The sequence below is a fragment of the Scyliorhinus torazame genome, chromosome 7 (genome assembly GCF_047496885.1).
Source record: "Scyliorhinus torazame isolate Kashiwa2021f chromosome 7, sScyTor2.1, whole genome shotgun sequence".
Lineage (NCBI taxonomy): Eukaryota > Metazoa > Chordata > Chondrichthyes > Carcharhiniformes > Scyliorhinidae > Scyliorhinus > Scyliorhinus torazame.
The window spans coordinates 33,844,197-33,859,154 of record NC_092713.1 but is presented as its reverse complement, the minus strand read 5'-3'; the positions used below and the strand labels follow the sequence as shown (position 1 = coordinate 33,859,154).

The 14,958-nt window shown below is 49.1% G+C and overlaps 1 protein-coding gene across 7 annotated transcripts in view; it reads left to right on the top strand.

The window, feature by feature from the left end:
• The window catches only part of bcar3 (BCAR3 adaptor protein, NSP family member), a 335,071-nt gene that overhangs the window by 267,952 nt on the left and 52,161 nt on the right, over positions 1-14,958 (top strand). Inside the window, exon 1 of one of the 7 annotated variants that reach the window (XM_072510524.1) lies at positions 13,623-13,750. The exons of 5 other annotated variants lie outside the window; for them this stretch is intronic. In XM_072510524.1, coding sequence (XP_072366625.1) covers positions 13,652-13,750 — 99 coding nt within the window. In that variant the 5' untranslated portion in view covers positions 13,623-13,651. Of the gene's footprint in view, positions 1-13,622; positions 13,751-14,009; positions 14,242-14,958 lie in introns of those variants that run through there. One more of the 7 variants, XM_072510525.1, reaches the window with a different exon arrangement.

Below are 14,958 nucleotides of genomic sequence, written 5' to 3'. Positions count from 1 at the left end.
GTGCTGTTAGGTGAATTGGGCATTCTGAATTCTCCCTCCGTGTGCCCGAACAGGCGCCAGAATGTGGCGACTAGTGGCTGTTTACAGTAACTTCATTGCAGTGTTAATGTAAGCCTACTTGTGACAATGAAGATAATTTAAAAAAAACAAAGAAGAATACAGCACAGGAACAGGCCCTTCGGCCCTCCAAGCCTGTGCCGGTCATGATACTGACCTTGGCCAAAACCCTCAACACTTCCTTGTGCCATATCCCTCCATACCCATCCTATCCATGTGTTTGTCAAGATGCCTTTTGAACGTTGTTAATGTATCTGCTTCCACAACCTCCCCAGGCAGAGTGTTCCAGGCACTCACCACCCTCTGTGTAAAAAGAGGTTGGAGGCATGGCCTTCTCATCAGTGGCGCAGCTGCTTAACATATGAACTTATTAAAATCAGTATAACCAGCAGCGTAAGAGGAGGGATGGAAGGTTTGGGCTGGTAGGATTAGTCTTGCCCTCACTGTGGCTGAGGAAGGCCCCATAGTGAGAGCTATTTCAGTGTCCCAAGCAGGCTGTATGTTACCCTGTTGAGGACTGGGATTTGTTTGGCTGGAGTTGATGCTTGGTGGTGCTGGACCCTCTCCTTGTCATTCTGTAATTATATTACGACTATCTATTTTGGCCTGGGCCAGGGGAGGAGTTTAATTTGCGCAGTGAGTGTTAGTCGATTTTCACTTTAATCCCAGGGTTCTCGGGATATCGTTTTCCTCCTCTGTCGTTTGTTTTGAAGCTATGGTGGCGCAGTGGTTAGCACTGCTACCTCACAGCGCCAGGGTCCTGGGTTCAATTCCAGCCCCGGGTGACTGTCTGCGTGGAGTTTGCACTTTCTCCCCGTGTATGCGTGGGTTTCCTCCGGGTATTTGGGTTAGAGGTGCAGGTTAGGTGGATTGGCCGCGTTAACTTGACCCTTAATGTCCAGGGATATGCAGGTCTGATGGGGTTACGGGGATAGGGTGGGGGAGTGGGCCTAGGTAGGGTGCTCCTACAGAGGGTTGGCGCAGACTCGATGGGCAGAAGGGCCTCCTTCTGCAGTGTAGTTGTTATATGTTCTGTGGGTATGATGTAGGTCTGTGATGATTCCGGTATCCTGTTTCGGTGCAGGTACGTCCTATAGTTGTGAAGGGAATATGTTAGGGTTTTTAATCTCTAATTAATCCGGTCTTAGTTGTTCGCAATCTTGCGATGACTAAAGCTTTACTCTATACCTGTGGTACATTGATACCTATGGCTTGCATTCCTCCCCTTCTTGTTTTGAGGCAATTTTTGTAAAAATTGAAAAGTCCAATAGAAAACACGGAAGTGAACTTTGACCACCTGGAGAGTTCCAGGTTAGGACTGACAAGGGTTCTGCTCTGTCCATCAAAAAAAATGTACAGAGGCTGAGGGAGAGGTGAAAGAAAGACTCACAATACGATAGCGAAACTAAGAGGCTCACACCTATTAGGAAAGACTGAAAAGAGTGGAGATGATTAGGCCAAGGGAACTTCTCTCGACATGAATCACCTGCTTCCAGAGAAGAGAAACCGATCTGGGGGCTGGGAATAGGGAATAAAATCTAGGGCAAGAAGCAGCTGCTTGAGGGGCTGGTTTAGCACAGGGCTAAATCGCTGGCTTTGAAAGCAGACCAAGGCAGGCCAGCAGCACGGTTCAATTCCCGTACCAGCCTCCCCGAACAGGCGCCGGAATGTGGCGACTGGGGGCTTTTCACAGTAACTTCATTTGAAGCCTACTTGTGACAATAAGCGATTTTGATTTCATTTTGCATTCATAGTTAGGACCCGTTTCAATCAGTGATAGAAGATGGAAAATGCTTCAGTTGTGAAGTAACAGTGGGAGCCTGGTTGTGGCTTTCTCATCGGGGGTGTAGTTATGTCCATATAACTAACTGACCATATAGTAGGCTGTTTAGAGCAGTGCCTTTTCTTACAGTGATAAATGTTTAGATGGAAAATTCTCTGCTTTCCCAACATTTCACTTTTTTTTCTGAAAAGGAGACTGTTCTTTAATTTACCCCTTATCAACATCTCGGTATGAATGATAGGAATGACCGATAATGTTATAATTACAGAACAAAAACATTAGCTGCTTTCACTGAAGGGCAAGATAATCTGAGTGGGTCTCTTGAAGTCATAAGGGTGCAGTTTGCAATTGATTTGAACTTTCACCGCTTCTCTGCACTGTTTTGGCGCTGTCTTTCGTAAAGTTTATTCCGACATAGATCATTTTGTTAACTTGGCTTATCTTGCCCTGTTTGTGATTTTATTTCAACTTTAAAGATTTGCGTTTAAACGCATTTAGGACGTGTCGACGAGCTTTACGGCGAACAAAGTACATTTTGAAATGCAGTCACCACTGTAGAGAAGGAAGCAGTCAACGTTCGGGCAGCAGTAGAGGTTATTTGCACTATGTGTTTGACATTGATATTTGCACACTAATGTATATTGTGCCCCTGGCTCGAGGGCAGTAGCTTTGGGTCCTGCCCCGAGTGATACCAGCCTGCGTGCCAGTTGTTCCCAGTCACGTTGCTTGTTCTCAGCGTTGCAGTGAAGCAGAAAGTATCTGGCACCCCGCCCACTATCCGGAGTCACAACGAACATTCCTGTGACATTTTCAAATCAACAATTTGCTCTCACCCAGAACTTGCATTTCTCCTCTATTACTAATAAATTGCTTACTAGCATGTCATTCCCCTAAAGTCACGTGTTCTTAACCCCTCTCAATCAGGCTCAGATACTTCCCATCTGGTACCCACTACTGGGTGGCATAGTAGCACAGTGGTTAGCACTGTTGCCTCACAACGCCAGGGATCCGGGTTCTATTCACAACTTGGGTCACTGTCTGTGCAGAGTCTGCACATTCGCCCCATGTCTGCGTGGGTTTGCTCCGGGTGCTCCGGTTTTCTCCCACAAGTCCCGAAAGACGTGCTGTTAGGTGAATTGGACATTCTGAATTCTCCCTCAGTGTACCCGAACAGGCGCTGGAGTGTGGCGACTAGGGGCTTTTCACAGTAAATTAATTGCAGTGTTAATGTAAGCCTACTTGTGACAATATAGATTATTATGATGCTCTGAGACATGTTCAGAATTCTTTACCCAGAAGCTTTTTCCACTTGTTCAAGTGGAAAGTTCTTGCCATTGAGAAACGTCACAGTAACTGCAAGGCTCAGGTATAGGGTGGACACACAAACTTCATGGTAATAACCATGACAAGAGCTGTGCTGTTTGTAGAATATAAAATGATCCCACCTCCTCCTGGAGGAGTACTAACATTTAACACTGTGAGGTGTTTAGGAACAAATAATCATTGTAACTTGTAACCAAGTAACTTCAGGGGCGACATTCTCCGACCCCCCGCCGGGTCGGAGAATCGCCGGGGGCTGGCGTGAATCCCGCCCCCGCCGGTTGCCGAAGTCTCTGGCACCGGATATTCGGCGGGGGCGGGAATCGCGCCGCGCCGGTTGGCGGGCCCCCCCCCCGCTCGATTCTCCAGCCCGGATGGGCCGAAGTCCCGCCGATAAATTGCCTGTCCCGCCGGCGTAAATTAGATCACCTACCTTACCGGCGGGACAAGGCGGCGTGGGCGGACTCCGGGGTACTGGCCCCGGGGGGTGCCCCCACGGTGGCCTGGCCCGCGATCGGGGCCCACCGATCCGCGGGCGGGCCTGTGCCGTGGGGGCACTCTTTCCCTTCCGCCTCCGCCACGGTCTCCACCATGGCGGAGGCGGAAGAGACTCCCTCCACTGCGCATGCGTGGGAAACTGTCAGCGGCCGCTGATGCTCCCGCGCATGCGCCGCCCCGAGATGTCATTTCCGCGCCAGCTGGCGGGGCACCAAAGGCCGTTTCCGCCAGCTGGCGGGGCGGAAATTCCTCCGGCGTCGGCCTAGCCCCTCAATGTTGGGGCTCGGCCCCCAAAGATGCGGAGCATTCCGTACCTTTGGGGCGGCGCGATGCCCGTCTGATTGGCGCCGTTTTGGGCGCCAGTCGGCGGACATCGTGCCGTTTGGGGAGAATTTCGCCCCAGATCTTTATATTTTGACTCCCACGAGATTTGTCTTTGTGTTCTATTTGCCAAAATTCTATTTGCCAACATTCAGGCTCCCATTGCCTGGTGTGCTGGCCTGAGGTGACCCATGTGCAGTAGGGAAAAGCCAGGTCAATGCTGGTGAGCACTGCTAACATTTTCATCAGCCACGGGAACAGAATGGGGTCCAGGAGTTCTCCCCTGCAAACCAATATAACAACTCGGGGTCATGAAGCATTCGGTTCCTCCATTCATTGCTGATTCCTTCATTGAAAATACATTCAACCAGCACTCTCCTGAAATCTGATTCTGAAGTACACCTGTGCAGGGGCCTGAGAAATCACCATTTGAAAGGAGAATGGTGTTCAAGTAGAAGATCAGCCATGATTTCATTGCATGGTGGGCCAGGCTCGAAGGGCCGAATCGCTTACTCCCCCTATCTCTTATGTTCCTAAGAGGTTATAGAAGGCGCGCTGCAGCTGTACAGAGCCCCACATATTTGGAGCTCTGTATTTTGTTCCGGTCAGCACACCTCACGAAGGCTGGTGGCCTTGGGGTGTGCAGCATACATTTACTAGAATGATACCAGGACACCAAGAGTTAAATCACGAGGAGCAATTTCACAAACTTGGCATTTAGAACATTAAGGTGTGCGTTATTCAAAGTTTACAAGATATTCAGGGGAACTGATAGTGTGGAGAGAGAGAGAGAGACTATTTCTGCGTGTTTGGCAGTCTTGGCTTTGAGCAAATAGCCTAAAAACTAAAGCCAGGAGTGTAATTAGGAAGTGCTCAAACGTTGGTCATAGTGAGGAACTTTCTACTGTAAATGACAATTGATGAAGATTGATTGTTTATTTTAGGTCTCCGGTTAATAGATTTTTGTTAACCAAATGTATTAAAGGACATGGTCCTAAGGCGAGTTTATGCAGTCAGGTCACAGATCTCATTGAACAGTGGTACGAGCTGGTGAAGTGGCTTCCTCCTGTTCCAATTTTCCTGATTGATTCGGTAATTGTGAAGCAGCATTATCAATGGATTCAGACAGCGAAAGCTCCCAGGAGAATTCTCCCTCCATTAGCCATGGCGAGTCCTTTTAAGGAGCCAAGTTGGGACACACTAAATTCCGCCAAAAAGCACTTACCACTAATGACCTGCTTGAATGAATTGACACGAGTGTTACCATTTTCATAAACCATCTGCCATTTGTGATTAAATGTAATTCCCTCGCCCACTTTGCAGCTTGTGTGGGTCACAGGGTCACACCGATTAAATTGGTCCATGATGGACAGTGATATTATTCAAACACTCAGACTATCTCTGTGTTTTTAGGGAGTGTATTGAAGTATCGCTGTGCCCCTGATGAAGGTGTACTATAGTGTGTTTGTGGTTATCATTCTGTTGCTGATGGGCTCAGTGCACCACCTTGTTCAATAGCCCTGCTTCTGGTAATAATGAACGGCAGCTATTTTACTGGGCACCTTGTTTTAACGTGTTTATTTTTAAATGGCAAAGGGCTGGAAATCACCTCTTACATTTTCTCCTGCAGTGGGAATGGCTACAAGTGGACAAGGCAAGTTTCAGCAGAGGAATACTTGGGTGGAACACAACATTAAAAACTTCCTGGTACACCAGTCATGCATGGTACTAACTGGTCCGGGTGTGCCCCTGAATTCTGTTATCACAGTTTATGTTACAGAATCCACTGAAGTGCATTGAACTAGGGCTGTAATTAGCCTAAGTGCGGGGAGATCTAAAATCAAATGTTTGTCTGATCCATTTATGTGCACGTTTGAAGGTCCCTCTGAGCCCTTGATGAGGGCGATGAATGTGGATTGTTTAGAAACAGTAACTTTTGCTTGAGTGTAAAGGGTAAACTTATTATTTACAGCAGTCATTAACAGCAGCTCCAAATCCAGGTCGAGTTTCTGAATGCATGTTCGCGGCTGATTAATGGATGGAAAACTGTGGCAAGATAAAAGAAAAGAAAGGAAGACTAGTATTTATATAACACTTTCTTGACTGCAGGATGGCCCAAAGTGCTTTACAGTCAATGAAGTACATCTACTCACACTTTGTTGAGGTGGAGATGGCTGACAGCTTTAAATTCGGGGGTGTGCACATCACCAACAACCTGTCCTGGTCCACCCATGTCGACTCTACGACCAAGAAAGCACAACAGCGCCTATACTTCCTCAGGACTTGATTTGATTTGATTTATTGTCACATGTACTGAAGTGCAGTGAAAAGTATTTTTCTGCGGCCGAGGGAACGTACACAGCACGTACATAGTAGATAAAACGTACACAGTACGTACATAGTAGACAAAAGAATAATCAACAGAGAACATTGACAAATGGTACATCGACAAACCGTGATTGGTTACAGTGCGGAACAAGGGGCCAAACAAAGCAAATACATGAGCAAGAGCAGCATAGGGCGTCGTGAATAGTGTTCTTACAGGAAACAGATCAGTCCGAGGGGGCGTCGTTGAGGAGTCTTATAGCTGTGGGGAAGAAGCTGTTCCCATATCTGGATGTGCAGGTCTTCAGACTTCTGTACCTTCTGCCTGATGGAAGAGTCTGGAAGAAGGCAATGCCTGGGTGGGAGGGGTCTCTGATAATGTTGTCTGCCTTCCTGAGGCAGCGGGAGGTGCAGACAGAATCAATGTGGGGGTGGCAAGCTTGTGTGATGCGTTGGGCTGAGTTCACCACACTCTGCAGTGTTTCTTGCGATCTTGGACCGAGCAGTTGCCATACCAGGCTGTGATGCAGCCGGATAGGATGCTCTCTATCGCACATCTGTGGAAACTATGGAAATTCGGCATGTCCACATTGTCTCCTACCAATTTCTATGGCTGCACCATAGAATGCTTCCTATCTGGCTGAATCACAGCGTGGTATGGCAACTGCTTGTCCCAAGACCATAAGAAACTACAGAGAGTCGTGAACAAACCCCAGTCCGTCACACGAACACACCTCCCATCCATTGACTCTGCACCTCCTGCTGTCTTGGGAAAGCGGTCAGCATAATCAAAGACTTCTCTCACCTGAGTTATTCTCTCTTCCAACCTCTTCCATTAGGCAGGAGATACAAAAGGCTGAGAACCCACTAACAGGTTCAAAAACAGCTTCTTCCCCGCTGTTACTAGTCTCCTGAATGACTCTCTTATGGACTGAACTGATCTCTTCACACATCTTCTCTACTGAGTAGCAATACACTCTGTATGCTTCACTCGATGTCTGTGTCTATGTATTTATATTGTGTATTTATGTGTGCCCCATGTTTTTCTTGCATGGAATGATCTGTCTGGACTGTACGCAGAACAATACTTTATTCACTCTACCTCAGTACACGTGATAATAAATCAAATCAAAGAAGCCTTGGTAAGCTTTGAAAGTGTGTCTTGTATATGGTATAGACTGCTACCACTGTGCGCTGCTGGTGGAGCGAGGGGGGGACTATACTTCAATTAATTGATTTGTGAAGCACTTTGTAATATGAAAGGCCATGTATGAAGTTTGAAAATTATTTCTGTTCTATCATGCCTCCTGTAGCAGACCTGACTCCTGCTGAGCTCTCCACTGTACGGACGGTGGCAAACATTTTAATCACCGTACCCTCTTATCCTAAACTTTGCTGACTTGCCACTTTTCTACCCATTTTAAATTCCGCCTTTAAACTTAATTCTTTCTGCAGAATCACTTGTCTTGACCCTCAACCTTTCTCTTACGTCCTAATTGGTGTCCATCGTAGTATATTTCTGATTACCTGGCTGTCTGCTGTTCAGAGAAACCCAGCCCTGTATTTAATAATCTCCAAACCAAACATGAGCAAAATCCTCTCCGGCTAGGCCCCCTGTTTACCCCCATATAGAGTACACGTACTTTGCCCCTGCAGGAACAAACCACGTCTATCTAACTGCGGAAGGATTGTGCATCAGTTTGCAGGAGGTAGGGAGCTCCCAAGAGTGCATTGAGGCATACCAACTAGCTAAAACTGTTCATTGCTTACTTCGAAGAGGACACCTCCTCCTTAGGACATTGTTTTGCAGGGTCATCTGTAACCACATTCTAGCCTAATGTCACTGGGCTATATGTGCACCTAATAAGTGAAGTGGGGTCAATCACCAACAGTGAAGTGGGGTCAATCACCAACAGTGTCTGGAGCATGGCAGTCCTGCGGCTGTCAGTATTTCTTGTCCATCTGTTAAGAGTCAACCACATTGCTTTGGGTCTGGAGTCACATGTAGGCCAGACCGGGTAAGGATGGCAGATTTCCTTCCCTGAAGGACATCAATGAACCATTTTTTATGACAATCATTACCACGGCTAGCTTTTCAATTCCAGATTTTAAATTCCACCAGTTGCCATGATGGGATGGTCTCCAGGGCATTAACCTGGAGTTCTGGATTACCAGTTCAGACACCACCGACCGCAATGCCACCATTGCCCTGAGCCACTTTGACCTAACCCGTCAAATGGGATTGAATCAGTCGTGAGAAATTCCATTCCGTCTGCCTCTAACCCCTAGAGCTCTGTCATCGATTATCATCCTTAGAGGAAGTCAGGAGGTAAATGGGATAAGTTGAAATTGAATTGGCTTCAAGACAACATTCCACCAACCTTTACACTCCCCATGAGCAAATAGTCCTCATGACGTTTACCCTCCAGCTTCCCGAATTCACTCTGAGCCATTTTCAGTCGTCCACCTAAGCAATCTAATCTGGAATGCGAAGTAGTCTCTGCCTCTGGAAATTGAAAGCCAGTCAGCTGCCCAGACTAACACAGCAGGGTCAATTGTAATCTACCCCACTGATGAGATCAGGTTTGCACGATAATACCCTAACCACGTCAAAATCGGAATCAAAGTATGAAATTCATCAGTTGCTGTGATGCTGCAAGTTTCTGTTCTCGTTCCGGGAAAGTGGCTGAGCCAGCATTTATTGCCCACCTCTAATTGCCCTTGAGATGGTGGTGTTGAACCACCTTCTTGCACCGCGGTTGTCCCGTGTGATGTAGGTGCCCTCATGGTGCTGCTGGGAAGGGAGATCCAGGGTTTTGACCCAGTGATGCTGAAAAAGAGGTGATATGCTTTCAAAGCAGGATGCGCGGGTCAGAGAGGAATGTAGAGGTTGTGATGTTCTGTTGCATCTGCTGCTCTTGTCCTTGACTTAGATGGCAGAGATTGCATGCTTAGGAGGCGCTGTCAAGGAAATACGCTGATATTAGACTACCTTGTGTAATAGAATAATGGAATAATAATCTCATCCATATATACAGCAATAAGATCTTAACATTTTAGAAGAATGATTCATTCATTGTAAAGTATTCCAAGAACGCCTGCCCTAGGGCATTTCATTTCTACTTATTATGGTACATAGGAATTTGTTTTGTTTTTTTAGAACATACAGTGCAGAAGGAGGCCATTCGGCCCATCGAGTCTGCACCGACACACTTAATCCCTCACTTCCACCCTATCCCCCTAACCCAATAACCCCTCCTAACCTTTTCGGTCACTAAGGACAATTTATCATGGCCAATCCACCTAACCTGCACGTCTTTGGACTGTGGGAGGAAACCGGAGCACCCGGAGGAAACCCACGCACACACAGGGAGGATGTGCAGACTCCGCACAGACAGTGACCCAGCGGGGAATCGAACCTGGGACCCTGGCGCTGTGAAGCCACAGTGCTATCCACTTGTGCTACTGTGCTGCCCAATATATAGAAGTTACAACATAGACATTTAGCCCAACAAACCTGACCTTTACATTCCACAGAAACAAATAGGTTGAATTACATTTACCCTCCCTGCACCTCCATTCAGCCAATCAATCTAACCTTGAACGTGGAAACAGCTTCTGCCCGCGAATGAATACCACAGCTTGACCTCAGGGAGTGTGAAGATGTTACTGTTCCTCTCTCTGTTCTCTTGTATTTAGTTTTGTATCTATGGTACCTCATTCTCAACCCCTCAACTACAGTCAGCCATATCTACTCTGTTTCATTTCCACAAGATACTCCTCTCTCCCCCCCCACAAACACCCTCCCCCCTCACACTCCCTCCCCCCCCACTCCCTACCCCACCCCCACTCTCTCCTCCCCACACCCTCCCCCCACACCCTCCCCACTCCCTCTCCCCCACCCTCCCCACTCCCTCTCCCCCACCCTCCCCACTCCCTCTCCCCCACCCTCCCACTCCCTCTCCCCCACCCTCCCACTCCCTCTCCCCCACCCTCCCACTCCCTCTCCCCCACCCTCCCACTCCCTCTCCCCCACCCTCCCACTCCCTCTCCCCACCCCCCCACTCCCTCTCCCCACCCCCCCACTCCCTCTCCCCCACCCCCCCACACCCTCCCCCCACACCCTCCCCCCCACTCCCTCCCCCATCCCCACACTCCCTCCCCCTCACCCTCCCCCTGCCCCCTCACCCTCCCCCTGCCCCCACACCCTCCCCCTGCCCCCACACCCTGCCCCCACACCCTCCCCCTGCCCCCACACCCTCCCCCTGCCCCCACATCCTCCCCCTGCCCCCACCACCCCCCACACCCTCCCCCACACCCTCCCCCCCCACCCCCACACACCCTCCCCCCCACACCCCACACCCTCCCCCCCACCCCCACCCACCCTCCCCCCCACCCCCACACACCCTCCCCCACACACCCTCCCCCCACCCCCACACACCCTCCCCCCCACACACACCCTCCCCCCCACCCCCACACACCCTCCCCTCCCTTCCCCCTCCCCTCCCTTCCCCCTCCCCCCCACCCCTCCCCTCCCCCCACCCTCCCCTCCCCCCCATCCCTCTCCCCCCTCCCCCCTCCCCCCTCCCCCCTCCCCCTCCCCCCTCCCCCCTCTCCCCTCTCCCCTCTCCCCTCTCCCCTCCCCCCTCTCCCCTCTCCCTTCTCCCCTCTCCCCTCTCCCCTCCCCCCCCTCCTCCTCCCCCCCTCCCCCCTCCCCCCCTCCTGGACAAACATCTGCAAGGTGACACTCCTGACAATGCAACACTCCCTAGAGTATTTGTCAGGCTGGGACCATGTCCTCCAGTGAGCTCAGTCCACTGGAGTCAAAGGGGCAGGCAGCTGTGAGTTTATCAAATGCCAGAACAGATTTGAGGGGTTGAATGGTCTGCTCCTGCTCTTAATTCATATGTTTATATGTCTCAGGGTAATGAGGGAAATAAACTAAAGCTGGTGGAATGTGAATTTAGGTAGAGATCAGTAAAAATCTCAGTGTGACTACAACTGTTAGCTGGACAGCAGAATATTCACTCAAGCATCAGACAGATGAGGTGGTGGTGATGGAAAGAGTTTCACTGTGTGCCGGATAGATAATGGAATACTCTCTTTGATCTGTATTTCGTAGACTCCCTACTGAATCCTTACAGAGCAGAAGGAGGCAATTTGGTCCATCGAGTCTGCACCGACTCTCTGAAAGAGCACCCTACCAAGGCCCACTCCCCCGCCCTGTCCCCTGTTACGTATTCCCGTAACCCCATCTGATCTGTACATCTTTGGACTCTGGGAGGAAACCGGAGCATACGGAGGAAACCGCCGCAGACACGGGGAGAACGTGCAGACTCCACACAGACAGACATCCGAAACCAGAATTGAACCTGGGTCATAGAATCATAGAATTTAAAGTGCAGAAGGAGGCCATTTGGCCCATCGAGTCTGCACCGGCCCTTGGAAAGAGCAGCCCACACCATCTCCATAACCCAGTAATCCACCTAACCTTTTTGGTCACTAAGGGCAATTTAGCATGGCCAATCCACCTAACCTGCACGTCTTTGGACTGTGGGAGGAAACCGGAGCACCCGGAGGAAACCCACGCAGACACGGGGAGAACGTGCAGACTCCGCACAGACAGTAACCCAGCGGGGAATCAAACAAAGAACAAAGAACAAAGAAATGTACAGCACAGGAACAGGCCCTTCGGCCCTCCAAGCCCGTGCCGACCATACTGCCCGACTAAACTACAATCTTCTACACTTCCTGGGTCCGTATCCTTCTATTCCCATCCTATTCATATATTTGTCAAGATGCCCCTTAAATGTCCCTATCGTCCCTGCTTCCACTACCTCCTCCGGTAGTGAGTTCCAGGCACCCACTACCCTCTGCGTAAAAAACTTGCCTCGTACATCTACTCTAAACTTTGCCCCTCTCACCTTAAACCTATGCCCCCTCGTAATTGACCCCTCTACCCTGGGGAAAAGCCTCTGACTATCCACTCTGTCTATGCCCCTCATAATTTTGTATACCTCTATCAGGTCGCCCCTCAACCTCCTTCGTTCCAGTGAGAACAAACCGAGTTTATTCAATCGCTCCTCATAGCTTATGCCCTCCATACCAGGCAATATTCTGGTAAATCTCTTCTGCACCCTCTCTAAAGCCTCCACATCCTTCTGGTAGTGTGGCGACCAGAATTGAACACTATACTCCAAGTGTGGCCTAACTAAGGTTCTATACAGCTGCAACATGACTTGCCAATTCTTATACTCAATGCCCCGGCCAATGAAGGCAAGCATGCCGTATGCCTTCTTGACTACCTTCTCCACCTGTGTTGCCCCTTTCAATGACCTGTGGACCTGTACTCCTAGATCTCTTTGACTTTCAATACTCTTGAGGGTTCTACCATTCACTGTATATTCCCTACCTGCATTAGCCCTTCCAAAATGCATTGCCTCACATTTGTCCGGATTAAACTCCATCTGCCATCTCTCCGCCCAAGTCTCCAGACAATCTAAATCCTGCTGTATCCTCAGACAGTCCTCATCGCTATCCGCAATTCCACCAACCTTTGTGTCGTCTGCAAACTTACTAATCAGACCAGTTACATTTTCCTCCAAATCATTTATATATACTACAAAGAGCAAAGGTCCCAGCACTGATCCCTGTGGAACACCACTGGTCACAGCCCTCCAATTAGAAAAGCATCCCTCCATTGCTACCCTCTGCCTTCTATGGCCTAGCCAGTTCAGTATCCACCTTGCCAGTTCACCCCTGATCCCGTGTGACTTCAAATCGAACCTGGGACCCTGGCATTGTGAGGCAGCAGTGCTCACCATCCTATGAGAGCAGCTAATCTGTCACTCCTATAGGCTATACATCCTGGCACAAGAGATTGGAATCTGGGGGTAAAGTAAAGATTGACCCCCCCCCCCTCCCCATCAAAGTAACACATTCAATCACTGGGGGCCTTTTAGGAATCTGGCTGATTTTTATTTCCTGTGAACGTGCTGTATAATTACAGATACCTGGATTCCCTTTCTCCTGAAACCCAACCTTCTTCGCTGTGTTAATAATTACTTTGAAGAAAAATGTAAAGTATGAAGCTGGTGGGGTTGAGTTGATTTTTAGCAGTAATTATTTTTCGGATAGCTCATTCTGTTGGCAGTTTGTGGAATGGAATTCGGTTTTGCTGCTGTTTAATGTGCATGCTGCTTATATATATATATATTATATCCGATGCAATTAGCCAGGCGCTGCTTCATCAGCGGGAGGGGGTGAGGTGTCATCCACATATTTTGGATGAGTCAATGGTTCAGAATGTTTGAAGCTTCAGATATTCCGACCGAACCTTCAGTGCTAATGTTAACTGTGGGAGTCACAGTAGGGCTGTACCTCACCACGCAGCGTTGTCCTGAGAGACACTGCAGGGAAGAAAGATTCCTCATCATGGTTCATCAGGTAAGCAGCTCACCTCTGCTGAGTGAGTGCAGAGTGAGGGAGGGAGTGCAGAGTGTGAGCGAGTGACTCCCCGACTGAAGCTGCTCAGCTCCGCTCCCAGTTCTTCCCAGACTCTGGAAAGTCTTTTTCCCAGTGCCGGGCGTGGGGAGAGATCCAATGAGCAGTCCCGGCTCTCCATACATGGACTGTTGAGGGGAGTGTGCGAGGGAGGACCCCGGAGTCTTGCTGTGACTGTCAGTGTGAGGGGAAGAGCTCCCTGGACACTTGGGGAAATGAAATCTCGAGCTGCCAGTGTTGGAGCTGTTTCCAGCTGTGAGACACTGTGTGTAGTGTTTTAGTCTAGTCCGGGGCACCGCCTCCTGTGTCAGTGTGTGTGTTGAACAGAAATAGCGGACTTCACATCTTGGAAAATGACGGGGAGGTGCAGTATGTTAAGGGCTCTCTCGGCAGCCCTGTGCTGCTTCTATAGGAATTCTTACATTGGAGTCAAGGTATGTACTTGAATTCTTAACTGATATATGTCAGACACAACCCAGGCAAAATATATTGTACAACTTATCTCTTTACAACTTATCAACTTCACCTGGAGTTTACTACTGGAGTTTAGTACAAAGCGCCCTGGGCGATGTTTCTCATTACACAGCAATGGTTTTGTGAATGGGGGTTTGTCCTGTGTGTAACGTTTCCTTTTCCTCTGAACCCCGGCTCCCAAAACTCCAGGGTGACTGGGCTCAGCTTGGCAGCGACTTGCCAGACTTAAAATAAGTGGAGAGGTTGTCATGGGAACTTTCCATTGGGTTCAGTTGCAGCTCCTCTGCCGGCTCAGTGTTTGGGGTATTATTAGTGTCCGATCCAGGCGGTCTTGTTTTTTTTTAATGCTCAGGAATGAGGTCGATGGGCCGAAAATAACCCAGATGCAAACCGCCTGCTTTTAAAAAAAAAACCCCAATCGTTTAAAAATAAAGATTTGGGCGTTTTTGTCGTCAGCATTGGTTCATCTGGAGTCTGAATGTGTGATTCATTGGGGGCAAAGGAGCGTTTTGAGGCTGGTAGCAATTTGAAGTTGTTGCAATTTTACTCTGGGCGCTGGGGGCCGAGAATCTGAGGAATCCATTTCTGGATCTGATTTGAACACCTCCCTTTGCGGATTTAGCACAGTGGGCTAAACAGCTGACTTGTAAAGCAGAACAAGACCAGCAGCGCGGATT